The 26,342-nt window shown below is 44.2% G+C and overlaps 1 protein-coding gene across 1 annotated transcript; it reads right to left on the bottom strand.

Annotated features, from left to right (window-relative positions):
• Nucleotides 1–3,677: 3,677 nt before the first annotated feature.
• Nucleotides 3,678–25,354, bottom strand: LOC117965842 (zinc finger and SCAN domain-containing protein 31-like). Its single transcript, XM_059011641.1, has 3 exons — nucleotides 25,256–25,354; nucleotides 10,787–10,999; nucleotides 3,678–6,282 (listed from the first exon to the last, which is right to left on the bottom strand). The coding sequence occupies exon 3, from the start codon at nucleotides 6,245–6,247 to the stop codon at nucleotides 4,661–4,663; it is 1,587 nt and encodes a 528-aa protein (XP_058867624.1). The 5' UTR covers nucleotides 6,248–6,282; nucleotides 10,787–10,999; nucleotides 25,256–25,354; the 3' UTR covers nucleotides 3,678–4,660.
• Nucleotides 25,355–26,342: the final 988 nt, after the last annotated feature.

The following is a 26,342-nucleotide window of genomic DNA, read 5'->3' as shown; positions in this document are numbered from 1 at the left end:
TTTACCCCTGTGTGTGTGTGCGTGTCAGTACCTCTGTGTGTGTGTGTGTGTGTGTCAGCACCTGTGTGTGTGTGTGTGTCAGTACCTGTGTGTGTGTGTGTGTTTCTCAGTTCCTGTGTGTGTGTGTGTGTGTGTGTGTATGTCAGTACCTCTCTGTGTGTGTGTGTCAGTACCTGGGTGTGTGCGTGTGTGTCAGTACCTCTGTGTGTGTGTGTCAGTACCTGTGTGTCAGTACCTGTGTGTCAGTACCTCTGTGTGTGTGTGTGTGTGTCAGTACCTCTGTGTGTGTGTGTCAGCACCTGTGTGTGTGTGTGTGTGTGTCAGCACCTGTGTGTGTGTGTGTGTCAGTACCTCTGTTTGTGTGTGTGTCAGTACCTGTGTGTGTGTGTGTGTGTGTCAGTACCTGTGTGTGTGTGTCAGTACCTGTGTGTGTGTTTGTGTGTCAGTACCTCTGTGTGTGTGTGTGTGTGTGTGTGTCAGTACCTCTGTGTGTGTGTGTGTGTCAGTACCTGTATGTGTGTGTGTGTGTATGTGTGTCAGTACCTGTGTGTGTGTGTGTGTGTGTGTCAGTACCTCTGTGTGTGTGTGTGTGTGTCAGTGTGTGTGTGTCAGTACCCCTGTGTGTGTGTGTCAGTACCTGTGTGTGTGTGTGTGTGTGTGTGTCAGTACCTCTGTGTGTGTGTGTGTCAGCACCTGTGTGTGTGTGTGTGTGTGTCAGTACCTCTGTGTGTGTGTGTGTCAGGACTTGTGTGTGTTTCTGTGTGTGTGTCAGTACCTCTGTGTGTGTGTGTGTGTCTGTGTCAGTACCTCTGTGTGTGTGTCAGTACGTCTGTGTGTGTGTGTGTGTGTGTGTGTGTCAGTACCTCTGTGTGTGTGTGTGTGTCAGTACCTGTGTGTGTGCGTGTGTGTGTGTGTCAGTACCTCCGTGTGTGTGTGTGTGTGTCAGTACCTGTGTGTGTGTGCGTGTGTGTGTGTGTCAGTACCTCTGTGTGTGTGTGTGTGTGTCAGTGTGTGTGTGTGATTTGGCAAAAAAAATAAAAAAAACTTATAGCATCAAGCCTCTGTATATGGAGTGTGTCAAAATGAAATCGACTATCAGCAAGCCTCTGTATGTGGAGTGTGTCAAAATGAAATCGACTATCAGCAAGCCTCTGTATATGGAGTGTGTCAAAATGAAATCGACTATCAGCAAGCCTCTGTATGTGGAATGTGTCAAAATGAAATCGACTATCAGCAAGCCTCTGTATATGGAGTGTGTCCAAATGAAATCGACTATCAGCAAGCCTCTGTATATGGAGTGTGTCCAAATGAAATCGACTATCAGCAAGCCTCTGTATATGGAGTGTGTCCAAATGAAATCGACTATCAGCAAGCCTCTGTATGTGGAGTGTGTCAAAATGAAATCGACTATCAGCAAGCCTCTGTATGTGGAGTGTGTCAAAATGAAATCGACTATCAGCAAGCCTCTGTATATGCAGTGTGTCAAAATGAAATCGACTATCAGCAAGCCTCTGTATATGGAGTGTGTCCAAATGAAATCGACTATCAGCAAGCCTCTGTATGTGGAGTGTGTCAAAATGAAATCGACTATCAGCAAGCCTCTGTATATGGAGTGTGTCAAAATGAAATCGACTATCAGCAAGCCTCTGTATATGGAGTGTGTCCAAATGAAATCGACTATCAGCAAGCCTCTGTATGTGGAGTGTGTCAAAATGAAATCGAATAGCAGCAAGCCTCTGTATGTGGAGTGTGTCAAAATGAAATCGACTATCAGCAAGCCTCTGTATATGGAGTGTGTCCAAATGAAATCGACTATCAGCAAGCCTCTGTATATGGAGTGTGTCCAAATGAAATCGACTATCAGCAAGCCTCTGTATGTGGAGTGTGTCAAAATGAAATCGACTATCAGCAAGCCTCTGTATGTGGAGTGTGTCAAAATGAAATCGAATAGCAGCAAGCCTCTGTACGTGGAGTGTGTCAAAATGAAATCGACTATCAGCAAGCCTCTGTACGTGGAGTGTGTCAAAATGAAATCGACTATCAGCAAGCCTCTGTATGTGGAGTGTGTCAAAATGAAATCGACTATCAGCAAGCCTCTGTATGTGGAGTGTGTCAAAATGAAATCAAATAGCAGCAAGCCTCTCTATATGGAGTGTATCAAAATGAAATCGACTATCAGCAAGCCTCTGTATGTGGAGTGTGTCAAAATGAAATCGACTATCAGCAAGCCTCTCTATATGGAGTGTATCAAAATGAAATCGACTATCAGCAAGCCTCTGTATGTGGAGTGTGTCAAAATGAAATCGACTATCAGCAAGCCTCTGTATATGGAGTGTGTCCAAATGAAATTGAATAGCAGCAAGCCTCTCTATATGGAGTGTATCAAAATGAAATCGACTATCAGCAAGCCTCTGTATGTGGAGTGTGTCAAAATGAAATCGACTATCAGCAAGCCTCTGTATATGGAGTGTGTCAAAATGAAATCGACAATCAGCAAGCCTCTGTATATGGAGTGTGTCCAAATGAAATCCAATAGCAGCAAGCCTCTGTATATGGAGTGTGTCCAAATGGCCGTGTCAATGAGATTCTCTCCCTTGCTGCATTGTATGTTTTGCTTATCTCAAGATTTGTCAATTCCTGATCAGGCCACGCTCAATATGGTGTGTTATTCAAGGACCCTTCACGAATTCACTGTGTGAACCCAGGGTAAAGACTTCCCTCCTCTACTGAGCTGTAACCCTATTTTTATGAAGACATTTCTATTGAACAATAAACAGGGCAATTACTATACCTTCAGTTGTTTAACCTGGTGCTAAAATAAAATGAAGACACAGCCCCCCCCCATTTGTTTCTTTTTAAAATATATTTTTTCTCTTTAGATTACAGTGCACAAATAACCATGTAATTACTGTAATAATCCAAAACAGCTTCTCGAGTCAATTGTATTTCCCTTTTCATTTCAGAATATTCTTTTAAAAACTGTAGATAGGAGCTTGTTATCATTCATGTCTTGTTGTCAACTAACATTTTGTCATTGTTCAACTTTGCTAAATGTGCACATCAGTACCTCTGAAAGAAATCTGTACTGTAACAGTGTCATTGCTTGCAATTGCTGCACTAGATACATGCTAGAGGCTGCGCCCCCACCAGTTTAATTCAATTGTATAATAAGTAACACTACACACAGGGTCACTTTCATTTTATTATTTAATAGCACAGAGAAGTTCTTAACAGTTTTCATACTGACAGCAGCATAGATTTGTTTATGGAATGGAACGGTATCATTGAACTCCTGGATCGTACCAGAACAACAAAAGAGAGAGGGGGGAAAATGAAAATAGTATTTCATAAATTAACAAATTATTATTAGTTTCCACAGTGTTGAAGGCACAAACAAATACAAAAATATTATCACTGATTACCAGTTTTAATCCAGACAGAAACGCAGATGTGACCCCTGTGTGCTGAACTATATATTCCATGTCTCCCTATTCAGTGCAATGGAACAGTCGCAAGTCCCTGCCTAGCAACAACGTCAGGCAGCAGTGACGTCAGACCGTTATCTTTGGGGTTCAGTTTCTGTAAAACTAGGATCCCCAAAAAATATTAATACCCCGCTGCACATCTACACCCCTGGGACTATGTGTATGCCAAGTGTGGTTCCTTAATTTGCTATACTTTTTGAGATCCAGGTATATTAAAAAAAAATGCTGCTTTTTGCCACTCTGTATCTCAAAAAGTATTCAGCCAAATGCTACCCCATTCACATGGTTTGATGAGCCTGCCAATCCGACCACACATAAAAATGCATATTGGTGGGATGTTACCTCCCTTTTGAGCTGCTTGTAAAACCGACTGTAAACAGGACTTTCATTCAAACCTTAACCATGTCTGCGCGACCGCAGTGGCCTATTCATGTTGTCATGCCGGCCCTTATTCATGATGTTATTCATGTAGTATTCATTACCCCTATTAATGAAATTGATACCCCCCATAATAATAACCATATTCAGGTTCATACACAATTCATAAAGGTTGCAGGTAGTCATAGCCTACTTATACTACTGATTGAAATGCAAGCACAGCTGCTTTGGCACACACTCATTCTCACATTTATGCTAAAACATGATTAAACACCCTTAGGCTGGCACATAGACAGGATTCCTTTCAAAAAATATCACTGGAGCATCACACTCAGTTTTGATTGGTATAAAGCAGTGGCCCTCGCTTCCAATTAGGTCCTGAATGATTTATAAGAAGGTTGATTCATTAATCTACAATCTGGTTGAAGCAAAGACCTGGACTGGAAGGACCGAAAACAAGGACCATTGTAACACTGCCTGGAATATTGATTTCTATCAGCTTCATCTGCATTTTCAAAACTGGTATTTATGTCTTTTCACTTAACCACAGAAAGCAAATGTATTGCCACATTTTGTACAGTGATACAGCTTCTTTCCACTGTGAATTTGCTGGTGTGTTTTTAGGTTTCCTGACAGACTGAAACTCTTCCCACATTTAGTGCAGTGATACGGCTTCTCTCCAGTGTGAATTTGCTGGTGTTGTTTTAGGCTTCCTAACTGAATGAAGCGCTTCCCACCATCAGGGCAGTGATACAGCTTCTCTCCTGTGTGAATTCACCTGTGTTTTTTAAGCTTCCTTACCGCCTGAAGCTCTTCCCACAGTCAAAGCAGTGATGTGGCTTCTCTCCAGTGTGAGTTTGCTGGTGTGATTTTAGGTGTCCTAACTGACTGAAGCTCTTCCCACAGTCAGAGCAGTGATGCGGCCTCTCTCCAGCGTGAATTCTCTGGTGTCTTTTTAGGTTTCCTGACAGACTGAAACTCTTCCCACATTTAACACAATGATACGGCTTCTTTCCACTGTGAATTCGCTGGTGTCTTTTTAGGCTTCCTGACATACTGAAGCAATCTCCACATTCAGAACAGCGATATGGCTTCTCTCCAGTGTGAATTCGCTGGTGTTGTTTTAGGCTTCCTAACCGAATGAAGCTCTTCCCACAGTCAGAACAGTGATGCGGCTTCTCTCCAGTGTGAGTTCGCTGGTGTGATTTTAGGTGTCCTGACTGACTGAAGCTCTTCCCACAGTCACTGCAGTGATGCAGCTTCTCTCCAGTATGAATTCTCTGGTGTCTTTTTAGGCTTCTTAACTGACTGAAGTTCTTCCCACATTCAGTACATTGATGTGATATCTTTGGCAGGGATATGTTTTCTGAATCCTTAAACAGCAAGTCAATAGACTCCTCTTCAATGCAGAAAGACTCCAGTTCAGTCTTTTCTTTAATGTGGACAGGCTCCAGTTCAGTCTCCTCTTGTTTAATGTGGACAGGCTCCAGTTCAGTCTCTTCTTTAATGTGGACAGGCTCCAGTTCAGTCTCTTCTTTAATGTGGACAGGCTCCAGTTCAGTCTCTTCTTCTTTCATGTGGACAGGCTCCAGTTCAGTCTCTTCTTTAATGTGGACAGGCTCCAGTTCAGTCTCTTCTTTAATGTGGACAGGCTCCAGTTCAGTCTCTTCTTTAATGTGGACAGGCTCCAGTTCAGTCTCTTCTTTAATGTGGACAGGCTCCAGTTCAGTCTCTTCTTTAATGTGGACAGGCTCCAGTTCAGTCTCTTCTTCTTTCATGTGGACAGGCTCCAGTTCAGTCTCTTCTTTAATGTGGACAGGCTCCAGTTCAGTCTCTTCTTTAATGTGGACAGGCTCCAGTTTAGTCTCTTCTTCTTTCATGTGGACAGGCTCCAGTTCAGTCTCTTCTTTAATGTGGACAGGCTCCAGTTCAGTCTCTTCTTTAATGTGGACAGGCTCCAGTTCAGTCTCTTCTTCTTTCATGTGGACAGGTTCCAGTTCAGTCTCTTCTTCTTTCATGTGGACAGGCTCCAGTTCAGTCTCTTCTTTAATGTGGACAGGCTCCAGTTCAGTCTCTTCTTCTTTCATGTGGACAGGCTCCAGTTCAGTCTCTTCTTTAATGTGGACAGGCTCCAGTTCAGTCTCTTCTTCTTTCATGTGGACAGGCTCCAGTTCAGTCTCTTCTTCTTTCATGTGGACAGGCTCCAGTTCAGTCTCTTCTTTCATGTGGACAGGCTCCAGTTCAGTCTCTTCTTCTTTAATGTGGACAGGCTCTAGTTCAGTCTCTTCTTTAATGTGGACAGGCTCCAGTTCAGGCATCTCCTGTTTAATGCAGATAGGTGCCAGTTCCACAACCTCCTCCTGTTTAATGTAAACAGATTCCATCTTTGTTCCTTCACTTTCACCAAGATAAGGCAGTCCTGAAAGCATAAAACGTTAGGTTACTATCATAACCCTGTTTCTCTCAAATAGAAATGTAACCATTACCTCATGGGAATTTATCCTTAAAGACACTGTAACCTGAATAGATCTAACAAAGACTGCTCATCAAAGCCTGTGATGCAGTCATGCCCGTCCCGAGGGCATTAATAGACTGCATGCACACATCTCAATATCATTTTTCCTTCAAGACTGCTGCAATCATAGATGCAGTGACCTTGAAGGTTAATGGTTACATTTCTATTCAGGGAACCAGGGTTATGATAATAACCTAACATTCCCTATCAAGTATGAAATGTAACCATTACCTAATGGGTAGACATACCAAAGTTGTAACAAGACAATTAATGCAGACAACTGGAATGCCACAAGCTCGACCCAGGCCGCCTTGCGTGCTACCATTAGGAACCCTCAGCACAAGTAGCTGGAGCTAAAAGATTTGAGGGAGAACTCACCTATATGTTTTTGCTGTAAGGGTCGAGCTCGAGGCCGCCCTTAACACTCTTGTTCCAAACCCAGGGATTTGTGGATCCACGACATTCAGCTGATAAGCGCAGGCGTGCAGGATGTGCCCACTTGGAAAGTCCCTCCAGACAGTGCCGAGACACTGTCAGCAGGTGGACATGGTTCAATGTGGGCTGAAAAACCCTGTTTTTGAACCAGGCTTGGAGAAGGCGCATGTGGAAAAGACTCAAAGGAAAGGACTGGGAAGCTACTGCCATAAAGCCCATAAGCCTCTGGAATGTCACTACTGTCAGAGACAGAAGCTCTGCTGACAGAGACGGGTGAGCCACTGGCACTGGGTGATCCAAAGAGGGTAACTCTGGATTGCCCATCTCCTCAGAGGCGGCAGTGGAAAGCAGATTGTCTAGTTGCGAGCCTGTGCTTGGTGCCCCTTGTTGCTCCAAGAGAACAGAGGGGGCTGGTGGAGCAGTGTGTTCAAGCAACAGCTGAGCCAGTACTGTGCCTTGCTGGGAAACAGCTTCCCAGAGCTTGTCCAGATTTTCAGAGTCCACTGATCTATGAGACCGGTGACCTTTTCTCCTCTTTTTAGAAACATGAGGAGGGGAGGAAAGGCAGAGGATGATGAGGAAGACCATGCCACTCGTTCAACTCTCCTGCTCTCCCATGGCACAGCGCCCTCAGACGAGGATGTAGCCAACCCCTTAAGGGATGATGCTAGGGAGCCCTGTCAAAGTGGTAAAGCCGTGGACCACTTCACGGAGCTGCGAGACACCCGTTTATCTAGCGTATGCCGAGAGAAGGACGTGCAGAACTCACAGAATCCGCGGCCTGTGAGTGGCCCTTTGCATGCTCCGGTCCCAAACAGGAAGAGCAACTGTCATGCTTATCCTCTACTGAGAGATTGGCCTTGCAAATGTCACAAGGGTAAAACCCTGGCATGCAGCAAGCAGTAAACCCTGTGACAACTGCTGCTTCAATCTGCTCAAGCCGGCGCCTACCTATCTCTCTCTCTACTAATATATATTAGTACTTTGTAGCACTTGCCGCTAGAAGCTGCAGTCAGACAGCACATGTAGCAAAGTACTGTATTTAAAAAATATATAAAACAGCACAAGTCGAAACTGAAAGCGTCCGCTGGTCTTGGACCAGAGATGGTGTCACTGTTGTGTATCACAATACCCCCTTTTTAACCGAGTCTGAATGGTGGTGATGAACCGAGGTGGAACAGAGCAGACAGTAAAATGAACCAAAATGACCCGATCGGCTCCCAGCCGCACAGTGACTGTAAAGTACCTTGCAAGGCACAGTTCAGTGAGTGTTCTACTCGGTGGTGGTACGCTCTATATAGTACCGTTCGGTGGTGGTTCAACACTCGGTGGTTTTAAACTCGGTCCAGTACCTTGGGTACGGTCCGGTTCAGTGGTACACTTCGTACAATTCGGGTACCCCAGTTCAGTAACCTCGTTCACTGTTTTGTACATATACTGTGTCAGGAACGGAGCAGGTCTGTGACCCACAGTTACTGCAGAAGCAGTATATAAGGCTGCCCACCTATATAGTTTTTGTCAAACCAACACAGCCCTAAGACTGGGGAAAGCCGGCTGTCAGAGCCCAAGGCAGCACGAAACACTGCGGGAAAGATTGCAAGCAATCAGACCCGACGCAGAGCTAGCCTAGCGACTGCGTAGTGAATCAGAGTGATAACCTTGTTCATTGTAAAGATTTGTACCGGTGGGAATGGAGTAGGCCTGGACCTACAGTTACAATTAAGCAGACTATAGGGGTGCCAACCTATAGCGCTTCTGGCAAACCGACACAGTCGTAAGACTGGGGAAAGCCAGCTGTCAGAGCCGTGACAGCCTTCGAAATGGCACTGCATGCAGAGACCAGGGTGGCAACGAAACACTACGGGAGGGGCTGCGGACAGCAGGACCCGAAGCAGAGCTGAGCCCAGCAACTGCTAGTGAATCAGAATGGTATCCTCGTTCGATGTACAGTACACCGGTGGGAACGGGAGCAGGTCTGGACCCACAGTTACCACGGGAGCGATTTATAGGGATGCCTACCTGCAGCGCTCTTGGTTAATCCAACAGTCCGAAAACTGAGGAAACCTACTATCAGAGCTCTAATAGTCTATACAATAATACTGCAAGCACAACTAATGCGGCAACAAGACACTGAGGGAGAAAACTGCAAGCAGAATTAATCAACGAGACACTGAGGGAGAAACTGCAAGCAGAACTAATGTGTGCAACGAGACACTGAGGGAGAAACTGCAAGCAGAACTAATGTGTGCAACGAGACACTGAGGGAGAAACTGCAAGCAGAACTAATGTGTGCAACGAGACACTGAGGGAGAAACTGCAAGCAGAACTAATGTGTGCAACGAGACACTGAGGGAGAAACTGCAAGCAGAACTAATGTGTGCAACGAGACACTGAGGGAGAAACTGCAAGCAGAACTAATGTGTGCAACGAGACACTGAGGGAGAAACTGCAAGCAGAACTAATGTGTGCAACGAGACACTGAGGGAGAAACTGCAAGCAGAACTAATGTGCCAACGAGACACAGTGGGAGAAAACTGCAAGCAGAACTAATGTGTGCAACGAGACACTGAGGGAGAAACTGCAAGCAGAACTAATGTGTGCAACGAGACACTGAGGGAGAAACTGCAAGCAGAACTAATGTGTGCAACGAGACACTGAGGGAGAAACTGCAAGCAGAACTAATGTGTGCAACGAGACACTGAGGGAGAAACTGCAAGCAGAACTAATGTGTGCAACGAGACACTGAGGGAGAAACTGCAAGCAGAACTAATGTGTGCAACGAGACACTGAGGGAGAAACTGCAAGCAGAACTAATGTGTGCAACGAGACACTGAGGGAGAAACTGTAAGCAGAACTAATGTGCCAACGAGACACAGTGGGAGAAAACTGGAAACAGTTTTAACCTGAAGCGCGTGTCACGGTCCAACAGGTGCGCTGGAATTTCTGTGAAAAGAAATAGAAAAATACACACCGAAAAACTTTTTTTTCTCACACAAAACAGTGAACACTCAATTACTGTTAATTATGTATAAATTCCCTAACAAAATAACATTTTTATTTTCAACGAAGCTAGCAGCCTGAGAGAGAACACAAGTACCCGACTTAAGGTTACTCGATCCCGGGGAAGGGGCGACGGAGCCGCCCGCTTCACAAGGAGCACAAGGCCCCTGAGGGACTAACGAAAACCACGGCTGAATGCTCAGTACGTGTAACTAGCAATGACTATAATCACATAAACATCATCTAATTATAATCACATTAACAGTGTAATTACACAAGCAAATAAGCAGATAACAGTACATTCAACACTTATCTCTCTCGATCAGGTCGGATGAAAGGAAAAATGATATTGAGATCTGTGCATGCAGCCTGTTTATGCCCTCGGGACGGGCATGACTGAATCTATTCAGGTTACTGGGTTACTGGGTCTTTAAGGATAAATACCCATGAGGTACTGGTCATATTTTGTACTTGATAGGCAATTAAGTATTGCTGTCTGTTCTCTATGTCACCTTCAGTCTCAAGAAAGCATTTCCTTTAGTTGTTTTTATACTTTCAATCAAACAACCACAAAGACCAATGATGAGGATAAATACTTTGTAACTCTCATGGGTGCTTGTGACATTTAATAAAGCATTTAATGTAATTAACCTAACTTTGAAATGGGTAGAATTGTTCTGTTAACAGAGTCCTAAAAACAACATCTGGAGGAACATCAGGAATTTAACTGTTCATAGACAAAAGTTACATGCCACAAATATTACGTGCTTGTGTTACAAACTAAGATCTTACAACATCTGTGTCAAATATTTACTGTTACTAAATCATTTCAAACATATATTCATAATAAACAAAGCATTCTACACAATTACAATCCTGCCAAGCAACACATTAACTGTTCAGTTCCAGTAAGACACGATTTGGCGAGTGTCAAGTGGATTTAAAAGATGAATAAAAAGATAGAGAAGCTTACTTCAGGTATTGTCAGTGGGATGTGCAGCACGGCTCTAGTGCTCTGAACGTTCAATTCTTCTCTTCAGGGTAAATAGGCAGCTCAAACGGACAGCGACAGGTAATCTGTGTAGACTAGACTGCACTGCATATTTAAACCCCTCTCTTGCAGTCAGCTCACGTCAGCCCCTCCCTGGATGTCACCTGCGTGCTGTTAGTCTCTCTTTGTTCTCTTCTATAATATATAATTAATATATTATTTGCTTCGGTTCCCTTACACACGTTTCTTTCACATAGCAATACTAAAAATCACTTTGGAATGTAGGTCTCCCTTTGTGTTTTAATTTATAACAGCAGAATAAAACTGGAAAAGGCAACAAAGATACACTTCATTAAAATTATATTTCTATAACATATTAAGAAGGACAGAAAGATCAGTTTATACACAAACGTAGCTTTTTATTTAAATATTCTGGATTTTATAATTGAATCAAAGTTAATAAAAGCGACCAGTAGATGGCAGAAATGATCCATTTATTTTTATCTATGCAGTCCACCAATCCAGTTTATTCTTGCACATTAATAACACTGTGTGATGGGGTACACCTCGTCCCTGTATTATTATTTGTATATTTCCTATTATTATTATTATTATTATATTTGTATTTGACGGTGGGAAAGCCGTGTTTTTATTGTTCGTTTTGTTTATTAATTTAAAAACCTGTGTGAATGTGGCTGGAGCCTCAATAAGGTCATTGTTTTATTGATAATTAATTAAGGCTCCAGCCACAGCTTAAAAGAACCAGCTCCAGGCTAATAGGGGGAGATTTTCCTTTGAGTCAGAGATGGGAGGACGGTTTGGAATGCGATCATACATCCGAAGCAACTGCTACCGCTGTACCACTCGGTATTTGTTTGTTTAGGTATTTTTGACCATCAAGCCCTTTTGTTTGGTATAAAGTGTTTTGTTTATTGTTTGATTTATTATTAAAACCCGAGCGCAAACGCGTCTCGTTTCCCCTACCTACCTTTGCCTTTGTTTTGTATTGCTTCTTCCTGGTCCGTGACGTCAGCACTGCAACCGCTCTGCCACACACGGCTATTAGATTTCTGTGCTGTTCTGTTTTATTTTGTAAATTATAAACTCGCATAATGATTTCTAATGCCATCCATTTTCTGACGCAGGAGTTTTCAACCGGGGGTACACGTACCGCTTCTAAGGGTCATAGGGGGTACGCAGGACGACTCAGAAATACACAAATCAAAATGAAAGTAAAAGAAAAGAATGGTTTTTTAACAGTATTATATATTCTCTAAAACACCGTGTATAATTTTTTCATCTTTGTTTAGCAGTTCAAAGTGAACCGCAGATGCAGCTGTTCGTGTATTGCTGTGTGTGTGTATGTGTGTGTGTGTGTGTGTGTGTGCTGTCCTGTCTTCTCCGCTGTTTGTGTGACGTGCCTGGGGTGTCACGTGCACAGTGCAGCTGTATGAGAGGGTCTGTGTTGGCTGCACTGTGATTTGTGTTCAGTTCCGCCAGCCACCTGTTTGCGCGGGACCGAGGATCTGAGCGATTGGACCATGACCGTATTTAGGAGCTGCCTGTGTGCAGCTCAGGTTCGTGTTGTGTAGTTGTGTGAGAGTGTGTCCTGGAGCTGGCTATCAGAGCTAAACCATTTTATGACAGAGCGTCCATTAGCCTGCTGTTCCAGCGCTTCAATAAAAACAGCAGTTTACACTGCTTTAAACTGCATCCTGTGCTGCCTCCATTTATTCCAGCTGCGGACCAGATACACCAGTACAATACATTAAATAAATGGGAAACAATGTGTTAATCAAATTATTCTGCCTTTCATTGCAACTGGTGCCATTCAGTGAGCGAAAACTGTAAAGGGTACTTCAACTGAAACCTCCCGACAGAAGGGGTACAATTTCAAAAAAAAAAACCCAGTCCTAAGACAATACCTGCCCTTCTCCTCTAACGTGGCAGGAATTCAAGGAAATACACAATTTCATTAATTTTCAGTAGAAATCAGTGGATATTGTCATTTAATTACTTAGGTTATTTTAAACATAATTTGACCCACACGTTAAGGTGGGCAGTAGTCTAAGACTTCTCTTCAAATTGTTCTAAGCATAATTGCAGTAAAATAAAAACATTAGGTATATTGAGACTAAACTGGGTCGATATAATGTTCTTTTTCAGAGAGAGAGAGAGAGAGAGAGAGAATTAAAAGTCAGCAAACAGCTCTACATTCAAAGAGAATCAGTAACTAACAGGACACTCATCAGCTCTGTATCCGAGGAGAATCAGTAACTAACAGGATACTCATCAGCTCTGTATCCGAGGAGAATCAGTAACTAACAGGACACTCATCAGCTCTGTATCCGAGGAGAATCAGTAACTAACAGGACACTCATCAGCTCTGTATCCGAGGAGAATCAGTAACTAACAGGACACTCATCAGCTCTGTATCCGAGGAGAATCAGTAACTAACAGGACACTCATCAGCTCTGTATCCGAGGAGAATCAGTAACTAACAGGACACTCATCAGCTCTGTATCCGAGGAGAATCAGTAACTAACAGGACACTCATCAGCTCTGTATCCGAGGAGAATCAGTAACTAACAGGACACTCATCAGCTCTGTATCCGAGGAGAATCAGTAACTAACAGGACACTCATCAGCTCTGTATCCGAGGAGAATCAGTAACTAACAGGACACTCATCAGCTCTGTATCCGAGGAGAATCAGTAACTAACAGGACACTCATCAGCTCTGTATCCGAGGAGAATCAGTAACTAACAGGACACTCATCAGCTCTGTATCCGAGGAGAATCAGTAACTAACAGGACACTCATCAGCTCTGTATCCGAGGAGAATCAGTAACTAACAGGACACTCATCAGCTCTGTATCCGAGGAGAATCAGTAACTAACAGGACACTCATCAGCTCTGTATCCGAGGAGAATCAGTAACTAACAGGACACTCATCAGCTCTGTATCCGAGGAGAATCAGTAACTAACAGGACACTCATCAGCTCTGTATCCGAGGAGAATCAGTAACTAACAGGACACTCATCAGCTCTGTATCCGAGGAGAATCAGTAACTAACAGGACACTCATCAGCTCTGTATCCGAGGAGAATCAGTAACTAACAGGACACTCATCAGCTCTGTATCCGAGGAGAATCAGTAACTAACAGGACACTCATCAGCTCTGTATCCGAGGAGAATCAGTAACTAACAGGACACTCATCAGCTCTGTATCCGAGGAGAATCAGTAACTAACAGGACACTCATCAGCTCTGTATCCGAGGAGAATCAGTAACTAACAGGACACTCATCAGCTCTGTATCCGAGGAGAATCAGTAACTAACAGGACACCCATCAGCTCTGTATCCGAGGAGAATCAGTAACTAACAGGACACCCATCAGCTCTGTATCCGAGGAGAATCAGTAACTAACAGGACACTCATCAGCTCTGTATCCGAGGAGAATCAGTAACTAACAGGACACTCATCAGCTCTGTATCCGAGGAGAATCAGTAACTAACAGGACACTCATCAGCTCTGTATCCGAGGAGAATCAGTAACTAACAGGACACTCATCAGCTCTGTATCCGAGGAGAATCAGTAACTAACAGGACACTCATCAGCTCTGTATCCGAGGAGAATCAGTAACTAACAGGATACTCATCAGCTCTGTATCCGAGGAGAATCAGTAACTAACAGGACACTCATCAGCTCTGTATCCGAGGAGAATCAGTAACTAACAGGACACTCATCAGCTCTGTATCCGAGGAGAATCAGTAACTAACAGGACACTCATCAGCTCTGTATCCGAGGAGAATCAGTAACTAACAGGACACTCATCAGCTCTGTATCCGAGGAGAATCAGTAACTAACAGGACACTCATCAGCTCTGTATCCGAGGAGAATCAGTAACTAACAGGACACTCATCAGCTCTGTATCCGAGGAGAATCAGTAACTAACAGGACACTCATCAGCTCTGTATCCGAGGAGAATCAGTAACTAACAGGACACTCATCAGCTCTGTATCCGAGGAGAATCAGTAACTAACAGGACACTCATCAGCTCTGTATCCGAGGAGAATCAGTAACTAACAGGACACTCATCAGCTCTGTATCCGAGGAGAATCAGTAACTAACAGGACACTCATCAGCTCTGTATCCGAGGAGAATCAGTAACTAACAGGACACTCATCAGCTCTGTATCCGAGGAGAATCAGTAACTAACAGGACACTCATCAGCTCTGTATCCGAGGAGAATCAGTAACTAACAGGACACTCATCAGCTCTGTATCCGAGGAGAATCAGTAACTAACAGGACACTCATCAGCTCTGTATCCGAGGAGAATCAGTAACTAACAGGACACTCATCAGCTCTGTATCCGAGGAGAATCAGTAACTAACAGGACACTCATCAGCTCTGTATCCGAGGAGAATCAGTAACTAACAGGACACTCATCAGCTCTGTATCCGAGGAGAATCAGTAACTAACAGGACACTCATCAGCTCTGTATCCGAGGAGAATCAGTAACTAACAGGACACTCATCAGCTCTGTATCCGAGGAGAATCAGTAACTAACAGGACACTCATCAGCTCTGTATCCGAGGAGAATCAGTAACTAACAGGACACTCATCAGCTCTGTATCCGAGGAGAATCAGTAACTAACAGGACACTCATCAGCTCTGTATCCGAGGAGAATCAGTAACTAACAGGACACCCATCAGCTCTGTATCCGAGGAGAATCAGTAACTAACAGGACACCCATCAGCTCTGTATCCGAGGAGAATCAGTAACTAACAGGACACTCATCAGCTCTGTATCCGAGGAGAATCAGTAACTAACAGGACACTCATCAGCTCTGTATCCGAGGAGAATCAGTAACTAACAGGACACTCATCAGCTCTGTATCCGAGGAGAATCAGTAACTAACAGGACACTCATCAGCTCTGTATCCGAGGAGAATCAGTAACTAACAGGACACTCATCAGCTCTGTATCCGAGGAGAATCAGTAACTAACAGGACACTCATCAGCTCTGTATCCGAGGAGAATCAGTAACTAACAGGACACTCATCAGCTCTGTATCCGAGGAGAATCAGTAACTAACAGGACACTCATCAGCTCTGTATCCGAGGAGAATCAGTAACTAACAGGACACTCATCAGCTCTGTATCCGAGGAGAATCAGTAACTAACAGGACACTCATCAGCTCTGTATCCGAGGAGAATCAGTAACTAACAGGACACTCATCAGCTCTGTATCCGAGGAGAATCAGTAACTAACAGGACACTCATCAGCTCTGTATCCGAGGAGAATCAGTAACTAACAGGACACTCATCAGCTCTGTATCCGAGGAGAATCAGTAACTAACAGGACACTCATCAGCTCTGTATCCGAGGAGAATCAGTAACTAACAGGACACTCATCAGCTCTGTATCCGAGGAGAATCAGTAACTAACAGGACACTCATCAGCTCTGTATCCGAGGAGAATCAGTAACTAACAGGACACTCATCAGCTCTGTATCCGAGGAGAATCAGTAACTAACAGGACACTCATCAGCTCTGTATCCGAGGAGAATCAGTAACTAACGGGACACTCATCAGCTCTGTATCCGAGGAGAATCAGTAACTAACGGGACACTCATCAGCTCTGTATCCGAGGAGAATCAGTAACTAACAGGATACTCATCAGCTCTGTATCCGAGGAGAATCAGTAACTAACAGGATACTCATCAGCTCTGTATCCGAGGAGAATCAGTAACTAACAGGACACTCATCAGCTCTGTATCCGAGGAGAATCAGTAACTAACAGGACACTCATCAGCTCTGTATCCGAGGAGAATCAGTAACTAACAGGACACTCATCAGCTCTGTATCCGAGGAGAATCAGTAACTAACAGGACACTCATCAGCTCTGTATCCGAGGAGAATCAGTAACTAACAGGACACTCATCAGCTTTGTATCCAAGGAGAATCAGTAACTAACAGGATACTCATCAGCTCTGTATCCGAGGAGAATCCGTAACTAACAGGACACTCATCAGCTCTGTATCCGAGGAGAATCCGTAACTAACAGGACACTCATCAGTCACTAGAAATACTCAATGAAGAAAATAATTAATCAACTAAAAACGTATGATTTTAATAATCAACTAATTGCTAAAAGTGTTTCAGTTTGCCAATCACTTTTCTTCATGATAGACAGATAGATAGATATAGGTAGGTAGGTATATGTTTGTGGGGCTGTATTCTGAGTGAAAAACTGTAAAACGCTGAATTACAAGTTTTTAATAAACGCGCGAATGTCTGTTTTATTATTATTACGTCACTGTGTGAATGCCGTGGCACGAGACTACAACTGGGGGATGTGAATAAAAACAAACACGCTGACACAGACACGCCGCTTCACAAATACAACACACACACACAAAAACAACGCGCTCCTACCACACTACAACCCGGACCTTTCAAAATAATACAATATAACAGCGCTCTGTAGTTTATAAACACATTGTAGAGCTCCATGCAGACTCTCTCACCTCCTCTCTGCTCTCCCTCAGTGTCTGAACGGATAAAACAACGCGCTCCTACCACACTACAACCCGGACCTTTCAAAATAATACAATATAACAGCGCTCTGTAGTTTATAAACACATTGTAGAGCTCCATGCAGACTCTCTCACCTCCTCTCTGCTCTCCCTCAGTGTCTGAACGGATAAAACAACGCGCTCCTACCACACTACAACCCGGACCTTTCAAAATAATACAATATAACAGCGCTCTGTAGTTTATAAACACATTGTAGAGCTCCATGCAGACTCTCTCACCTCCTCTCTGCTCTCCCTCAGTGTCTGAACGGATAAAACAACGCGCTCCTACCACACTACAACCCGGACCTTTCAAAATAATACAATATAACAGCGCTCTGTAGTTTATAAACACATTGTAGAGCTCCATGCAGACTCTCTCACCTCCTCTCTGCTCTCCCTCAGTGTCTGAACGGATAAAACAACGCGCTCCTACCACACTACAACCCGGACCTTTCAAAATAATACAATATAACAGCGCTCTGTAGTTTATAAACACATTGTAGAGCTCCATGCAGACTCTCTCACCTCCTCTCTGCTCTCCCTCAGTGTCTGAACGGATAAAACAACGCGCTCCTACCACACTACAACCCGGACCTTTCAAAATAATACAATATAACAGCGCTCTGTAGTTTATAAACACATTGTAGAGCTCCATGCAGACTCTCTCACCTCCTCTCTGCTCTCCCTCAGTGTCTGAACGGATAAAACAACGCGCTCCTACCACACTACAACCCGGACCTTTCAAAATAATACAATATAACAGCGCTCTGTAGTTTATAAACACATTGTAGAGCTCCATGCAGACTCTCTCACCTCCTCTCTGCTCTCCCTCAGTGTCTGAACGGATAAAACAACGCGCTCCTACCACACTACAACCCGGACCTTTCAAAATAATACAATATAACAGCGCTCTGTAGTTTATAAACACATTGTAGAGCTCCATGCAGACTCTCTCACCTCCTCTCTGCTCTCCCTCAGTGTCTGAACGGATAAAACAACGCGCTCCTACCACACTACAACCCGGACCTTTCAAAATAATACAATATAACAGCGCTCTGTAGTTTATAAACACATTGTAGAGCTCCATGCAGACTCTCTCACCTCCTCTCTGCTCTCCCTCAGTGTCTGAACGGATAAAACAACGCGCTCCTACCACACTACAACCCGGACCTTTCAAAATAATACAATATAACAGCGCTCTGTAGTTTAAAAACACATTGTAGAGCTCCATGCAGACTCTCTTACCTCCTCTCTGCTCTCCCTCAGTGTCTGAACGGATAAAACAACGCGCTCCTACCACACTACAACCCGGACCTTTCAAAATAATACAATATAACAGCGCTCTGTAGTTTATAAACACATTGTAGAGCTCCATGCAGACTCTCTCACCTCCTCTCTGCTCTCCCTCAGTGTCTGAACGGATAAAACAACGCGCTCCTACCACACTACAACCCGGACCTTTCAAAATAATACAATATAACAGCGCTCTGTAGTTTATAAACACATTGTAGAGCTCCATGCAGACTCTCTCACCTCCTCTCTGCTCTCCCTCAGTGTCTGAACGGATAAAACAACGCGCTCCTACCACACTACAACCCGGACCTTTCAAAATAATACAATATAACAGCGCTCTGTAGTTTATAAACACATTGTAGAGCTCCATGCAGACTCTCTCACCTCCTCTCTGCTCTCCCTCAGTGTCTGAACGGATAAAACAACGCGCTCCTACCACACTACAACCCGGACCTTTCAAAATAATACAATATAACAGCGCTCTGTAGTTTATAAACACATTGTAGAGCTCCATGCAGACTCTCTCACCTCCTCTCTGCTCTCCCTCAGTGTCTGAACGGATAAAACAACGCGCTCCTACCACACTACAACCCGGACCTTTCAAAATAATACAATATAACAGCGCTCTGTAGTTTATAAACACATTGTAGAGCTCCATGCAGACTCTCTCACCTCCTCTCTGCTCTCCCTCAGTGTCTGAACGGATAAAACAACGCGCTCCTACCACACTACAACCCGGACCTTTCAAAATAATACAATATAACAGCGCTCTGTAGTTTATAAACACATTGTAGAGCTCCATGCAGACTCTCTCACCTCCTCTCTGCTCTCCCTCAGTGTCTGAACGGATAAAACAACGCGCTCCTACCACACTACAACCCGGACCTTTCAAAATAATACAATATAACAGCGCTCTGTAGTTTATAAACACATTGTAGAGCTCCATGCAGACTCTCTCACCTCCTCTCTGCTCTCCCTCAGTGTCTGAACGGATAAAACAACGCGCTCCTACCACACTACAACCCGGACCTTTCAAAATAATACAATATAACAGCGCTCTGTAGTTTATAAACACATTGTAGAGCTCCATGCAGACTCTCTCACCTCCTCTCTGCTCTCCCTCAGTGTCTGAACGGATAAAACAACGCGCTCCTACCACACTACAACCCGGACCTTTCAAAATAATACAATATAACAGCGCTCTGTAGTTTATAAACACATTGTAGAGCTCCATGCAGACTCTCTCACCTCCTCTCTGCTCTCCCTCAGTGTCTGAACGGATAAAACAACGCGCTCCTACCACACTACAACCCGGACCTTTCAAAATAATACAATATAACAGCGCTCTGTAGTTTATAAACACATTGTAGAGCTCCATGCAGACTCTCTCACCTCCTCTCTGCTCTCCCTCAGTGTCTGAACGGATAAAACAACGCGCTCCTACCACACTACAACCCGGACCTTTCAAAATAATACAATATAACAGCGCTCTGTAGTTTATAAACACATTGTAGAGCTCCATGCAGACTCTCTCACCTCCTCTCTGCTCTCCCTCAGTGTCTGAACGGATAAAACAACGCGCTCCTACCACGCTACAACCCGGACCTTTCAAAATAATACAATATAACAGCGCTCTGTAGTTTATAAACACATTGTAGAGCTCCATGCAGACTCTCTCACCTCCTCTCTGCTCTCCCTCAGTGTCTGAACGGATAAAACAACGCGCTCCTACCACACTACAACCCGGACCTTTCAAAATAATACAATATAACAGCGCTCTGTAGTTTATAAACACATTGTAGAGCTCCATGCAGACTCTCTCACCTCCTCTCTGCTCTCCCTCAGTGTCTGAACGGATAAAACAACGCGCTCCTACCACACTACAACCCGGACCTTTCAAAATAATACAATATAACAGCGCTCTGTAGTTTATAAACACATTGTAGAGCTCCATGCAGACTCTCTCACCTCCTCTCTGCTCTCCCTCAGTGTCTGAACGGATAAAACAACGCGCTCCTACCACACTACAACCCGGACCTTTCAAAATAATACAATATAACAGCGCTCTGTAGTTTATAAACACATTGTAGAGCTCCATGCAGACTCTCTCACCTCCTCTCTGCTCTCCCTCAGTGTCTGAACGGATAAAACAACGCGCTCCTACCACACTACAACCCGGACCTTTCAAAATAATACAATATAACAGCGCTCTGTAGTTTATAAACACATTGTAGAGCTCCATGCAGACTCTCTCACCTCCTCTCTGCTCTCCCTCAGTGTCTGAACGGATAAAACAACGCGCTCCTACCACACTACAACCCGGACCTTTCAAAATAATACAATATAACAGCGCTCTGTAGTTTATAAACACATTGTAGAGCTCCATGCAGACTCTCTCACCTCCTCTCTGCTCTCCCTCAGTGTCTGAACGGATAAAACAACGCGCTCCTACCACACTACAACCCGGACCTTTCAAAATAATACAATATAACAGCGCTCTGTAGTTTATAAACACATTGTAGAGCTCCATGCAGACTCTCTCACCTCCTCTCTGCTCTCCCTCAGTGTCTGAACGGATAAAACAACGCGCTCCTACCACACTACAACCCGGACCTTTCAAAATAATACAATATAACAGCGCTCTGTAGTTTATAAACACATTGTAGAGCTCCATGCAGACTCTCTCACCTCCTCTCTGCTCTCCCTCAGTGTCTGAACGGATAAAACAACGCGCTCCTACCACACTACAACCCGGACCTTTCAAAATAATACAATATAACAGCGCTCTGTAGTTTATAAACACATTGTAGAGCTCCATGCAGACTCTCTCACCTCCTCTCTGCTCTCCCTCAGTGTCTGAACGGATAAAACAACGCGCTCCTACCACACTACAACCCGGACCTTTCAAAATAATACAATATAACAGCGCTCTGTAGTTTATAAACACATTGTAGAGCTCCATGCAGACTCTCTCACCTCCTCTCTGCTCTCCCTCAGTGTCTGAACGGATAAAACAACGCGCTCCTACCACACTACAACCCGGACCTTTCAAAATAATACAATATAACAGCGCTCTGTAGTTTATAAACACATTGTAGAGCTCCATGCAGACTCTCTCACCTCCTCTCTGCTCTCCCTCAGTGTCTGAACGGATAAAACAACGCGCTCCTACCACACTACAACCCGGACCTTTCAAAATAATACAATATAACAGCGCTCTGTAGTTTATAAACACATTGTAGAGCTCCATGCAGACTCTCTCACCTCCTCTCTGCTCTCCCTCAGTGTCTGAACGGATAAAACAACGCGCTCCTACCACACTACAACCCGGACCTTTCAAAATAATACAATATAACAGCGCTCTGTAGTTTATAAACACATTGTAGAGCTCCATGCAGACTCTCTCACCTCCTCTCTGCTCTCCCTCAGTGTCTGAACGGATAAAACAACGCGCTCCTACCACACTACAACCCGGACCTTTCAAAATAATACAATATAACAGCGCTCTGTAGTTTATAAACACATTGTAGAGCTCCATGCAGACTCTCTCACCTCCTCTCTGCTCTCCCTCAGTGTCTGAACGGATAAAACAACGCGCTCCTACCACACTACAACCCGGACCTTTCAAAATAATACAATATAACAGCGCTCTGTAGTTTATAAACACATTGTAGAGCTCCATGCAGACTCTCTCACCTCCTCTCTGCTCTCCCTCAGTGTCTGAACGGATAAAACAACGCGCTCCTACCACACTACAACCCGGACCTTTCAAAATAATACAATATAACAGCGCTCTGTAGTTTATAAACACATTGTAGAGCTCCATGCAGACTCTCTCACCTCCTCTCTGCTCTCCCTCAGTGTCTGAACGGATAAAACAACGCGCTCCTACCACACTACAACCCGGACCTTTCAAAATAATACAATATAACAGCGCTCTGTAGTTTATAAACACATTGTAGAGCTCCATGCAGACTCTCTCACCTCCTCTCTGCTCTCCCTCAGTGTCTGAACGGATAAAACAACGCGCTCCTACCACACTACAACCCGGACCTTTCAAAATAATACAATATAACAGCGCTCTGTAGTTTATAAACACATTGTAGAGCTCCATGCAGACTCTCTCACCTCCTCTCTGCTCTCCCTCAGTGTCTGAACGGATAAAACAACGCGCTCCTACCACACTACAACCCGGACCTTTCAAAATAATACAATATAACAGCGCTCTGTAGTTTATAAACACATTGTAGAGCTCCATGCAGACTCTCTCACCTCCTCTCTGCTCTCCCTCAGTGTCTGAACGGATAAAACAACGCGCTCCTACCACACTACAACCCGGACCTTTCAAAATAATACAATATAACAGCGCTCTGTAGTTTATAAACACATTGTAGAGCTCCATGCAGACTCTCTCACCTCCTCTCTGCTCTCCCTCAGTGTCTGAACGGATAAAACAACGCGCTCCTACCACGCTACAACCCGGACCTTTCAAAATAATACAATATAACAGCGCTCTGTAGTTTATAAACACATTGTAGAGCTCCATGCAGACTCTCTCACCTCCTCTCTGCTCTCCCTCAGTGTCTGAACGGATAAAACAACGCGCTCCTACCACACTACAACCCGGACCTTTCAAAATAATACAATATAACAGCGCTCTGTAGTTTATAAACACATTGTAGAGCTCCATGCAGACTCTCTCACCTCCTCTCTGCTCTCCCTCAGTGTCTGAACGGATAAAACAACGCGCTCCTACCACACTACAACCCGGACCTTTCAAAATAATACAATATAACAGCGCTCTGTAGTTTATAAACACATTGTAGAGCTCCATGCAGACTCTCTCACCTCCTCTCTGCTCTCCCTCAGTGTCTGAACGGATAAAACAACGCGCTCCTACCACACTACAACCCGGACCTTTCAAAATAATACAATATAACAGCGCTCTGTAGTTTATAAACACATTGTAGAGCTCCATGCAGACTCTCTCACCTCCTCTCTGCTCTCCCTCAGTGTCTGAACGGATAAAACAACGCGCTCCTACCACACTACAACCCGGACCTTTCAAAATAATACAATATAACAGCGCTCTGTAGTTTATAAACACATTGTAGAGCTCCATGCAGACTCTCTCACCTCCTCTCTGCTCTCCCTCAGTGTCTGAACGGATAAAACAACGCGCTCCTACCACACTACAACCCGGACCTTTCAAAATAATACAATATAACAGCGCTCTGTAGTTTATAAACACATTGTAGAGCTCCATGCAGACTCTCTCACCTCCTCTCTGCTCTCCCTCAGTGTCTGAACGGATAAAACAACGCGCTCCTACCACACTACAACCCGGACCTTTCAAAATAATACAATATAACAGCGCTCTGTAGTTTATAAACACATTGTAGAGCTCCATGCAGACTCTCTCACCTCCTCTCTGCTCTCCCTCAGTGTCTGAACGGATAAAACAACGCGCTCCTACCACACTACAACCCGGACCTTTCAAAATAATACAATATAACAGCGCTCTGTAGTTTATAAACACATTGTAGAGCTCCATGCAGACTCTCTCACCTCCTCTCTGCTCTCCCTCAGTGTCTGAACGGATAAAACAACGCGCTCCTACCACACTACAACCCGGACCTTTCAAAATAATACAATATAACAGCGCTCTGTAGTTTATAAACACATTGTAGAGCTCCATGCAGACTCTCTCACCTCCTCTCTGCTCTCCCTCAGTGTCTGAACGGATAAAACAACGCGCTCCTACCACACTACAACCCGGACCTTTCAAAATAATACAATATAACAGCGCTCTGTAGTTTATAAACACATTGTAGAGCTCCATGCAGACTCTCTCACCTCCTCTCTGCTCTCCCTCAGTGTCTGAACGGATAAAACAACGCGCTCCTACCACACTACAACCCGGACCTTTCAAAATAATACAATATAACAGCGCTCTGTAGTTTATAAACACATTGTAGAGCTCCATGCAGACTCTCTCACCTCCTCTCTGCTCTCCCTCAGTGTCTGAACGGATAAAACAACGCGCTCCTACCACACTACAACCCGGACCTTTCAAAATAATACAATATAACAGCGCTCTGTAGTTTATAAACACATTGTAGAGCTCCATGCAGACTCTCTCACCTCCTCTCTGCTCTCCCTCAGTGTCTGAACGGATAAAACAACGCGCTCCTACCACACTACAACCCGGACCTTTCAAAATAATACAATATAACAGCGCTCTGTAGTTTATAAACACATTGTAGCGCTCCATGCAGACTCTCTCACCTCCTCTCTGCTCTCCCTCAGTGTCTGAACGGATAAAACAACGCGCTCCTACCACACTACAACCCGGACCTTTCAAAATAATACAATATAACAGCGCTCTGTAGTTTATAAACACATTGTAGAGCTCCATGCAGACTCTCTCACCTCCTCTCTGCTCTCCCTCAGTGTCTGAACGGATAAAACAACGCGCTCCTACCACACTACAACCCGGACCTTTCAAAATAATACAATATAACAGCGCTCTGTAGTTTATAAACACATTGTAGAGCTCCATGCAGACTCTCTCACCTCCTCTCTGCTCTCCCTCAGTGTCTGAACGGGTCTGTCTCCCACAGGACGAGGAATATACCAATCACAAAATACAAACCGATCAGCGCGGTCTGACAATTCATCTAATATGGACCACAAAGGGAATCGTGATACCGGGTATCTTTTAATTAAAAATAAACATCATTTTCAATTGTAACACCGTAAACGAGCTGTTTGTAGCTCTAGTTTTTTCCAGTGAATACAATTTTAATTCAGGTAACCCCCTCCCCATGCCGGAGTTGGTACAATCTTTTATGAACCGGGACGCTGTGTCTGGAGGCAGCAGCGCCGATGCAGAGAGTTTTTAGCGGATATGTAATCTGTGTTTTGTACCGATATTGTTATTTCCCGTCCTTTTCTTCAGAACAAGGTGTTTAAACACTAACGCGATACCCCTGATAATGTTTTTAGAAGTATATCAGGTTAATTCAAGTTGAGCGTCGTTGTCACAAACAGATCCACAATGGCGCAGGCATGCTCGCAGTTTCATAGCTTTCTCTTCGCTAGTCTTGCAGGTTCAGGGCGTGTGAACTTGTTTTTGGTAAATACAGCACAGGGTCGCAGAAAGGTCATTCTTTACGAGTAAACTTCCAGGCAGTAACCTCTGCTATTTCTACCCCATGCTTTTATTTCGTTTCTCTTAAACTGTATTCTTGTCTCCTATTCTTTATCCAGGACAGTATTCCTCCCTGCTGTCCAGCGGCACAGATTTAGACTCTTCCTCAGACTGCGCTGCGAACTAAACCAGGCAACAGAGCCGCGTCCACAGCAGCAGAAGAGTCACCAGCAATGAGACACGCCAAGGAGTGCGCTGCTCTGTGAGACTCGAGGGGACGCGTTATCAAAGCGCTTCCTCCAGCCTTTAATTAACTGCTATTGATTTAAAAAAGGACAAGACATCATGTTAATGTTACAACATGAAAAACTAAACACACTGAGAGCGCTGAAGAGGGCTTGAAATACAGTGTATTACTCAGCTGTGTGGTTCTAGTTTTGAAAAATGAACAGGTGGTTTACCTCTTTAAAATAAATAGGAGTTAAAGACTGGCGTAAAAGCTTTGAAAAG

The sequence above is a fragment of the Acipenser ruthenus genome, chromosome 42, assembly GCF_902713425.1.
Source record: "Acipenser ruthenus chromosome 42, fAciRut3.2 maternal haplotype, whole genome shotgun sequence".
Taxonomy (NCBI): domain Eukaryota; kingdom Metazoa; phylum Chordata; class Actinopteri; order Acipenseriformes; family Acipenseridae; genus Acipenser; species Acipenser ruthenus.
This window is presented reverse-complemented; position numbering and strand designations above follow the sequence as displayed.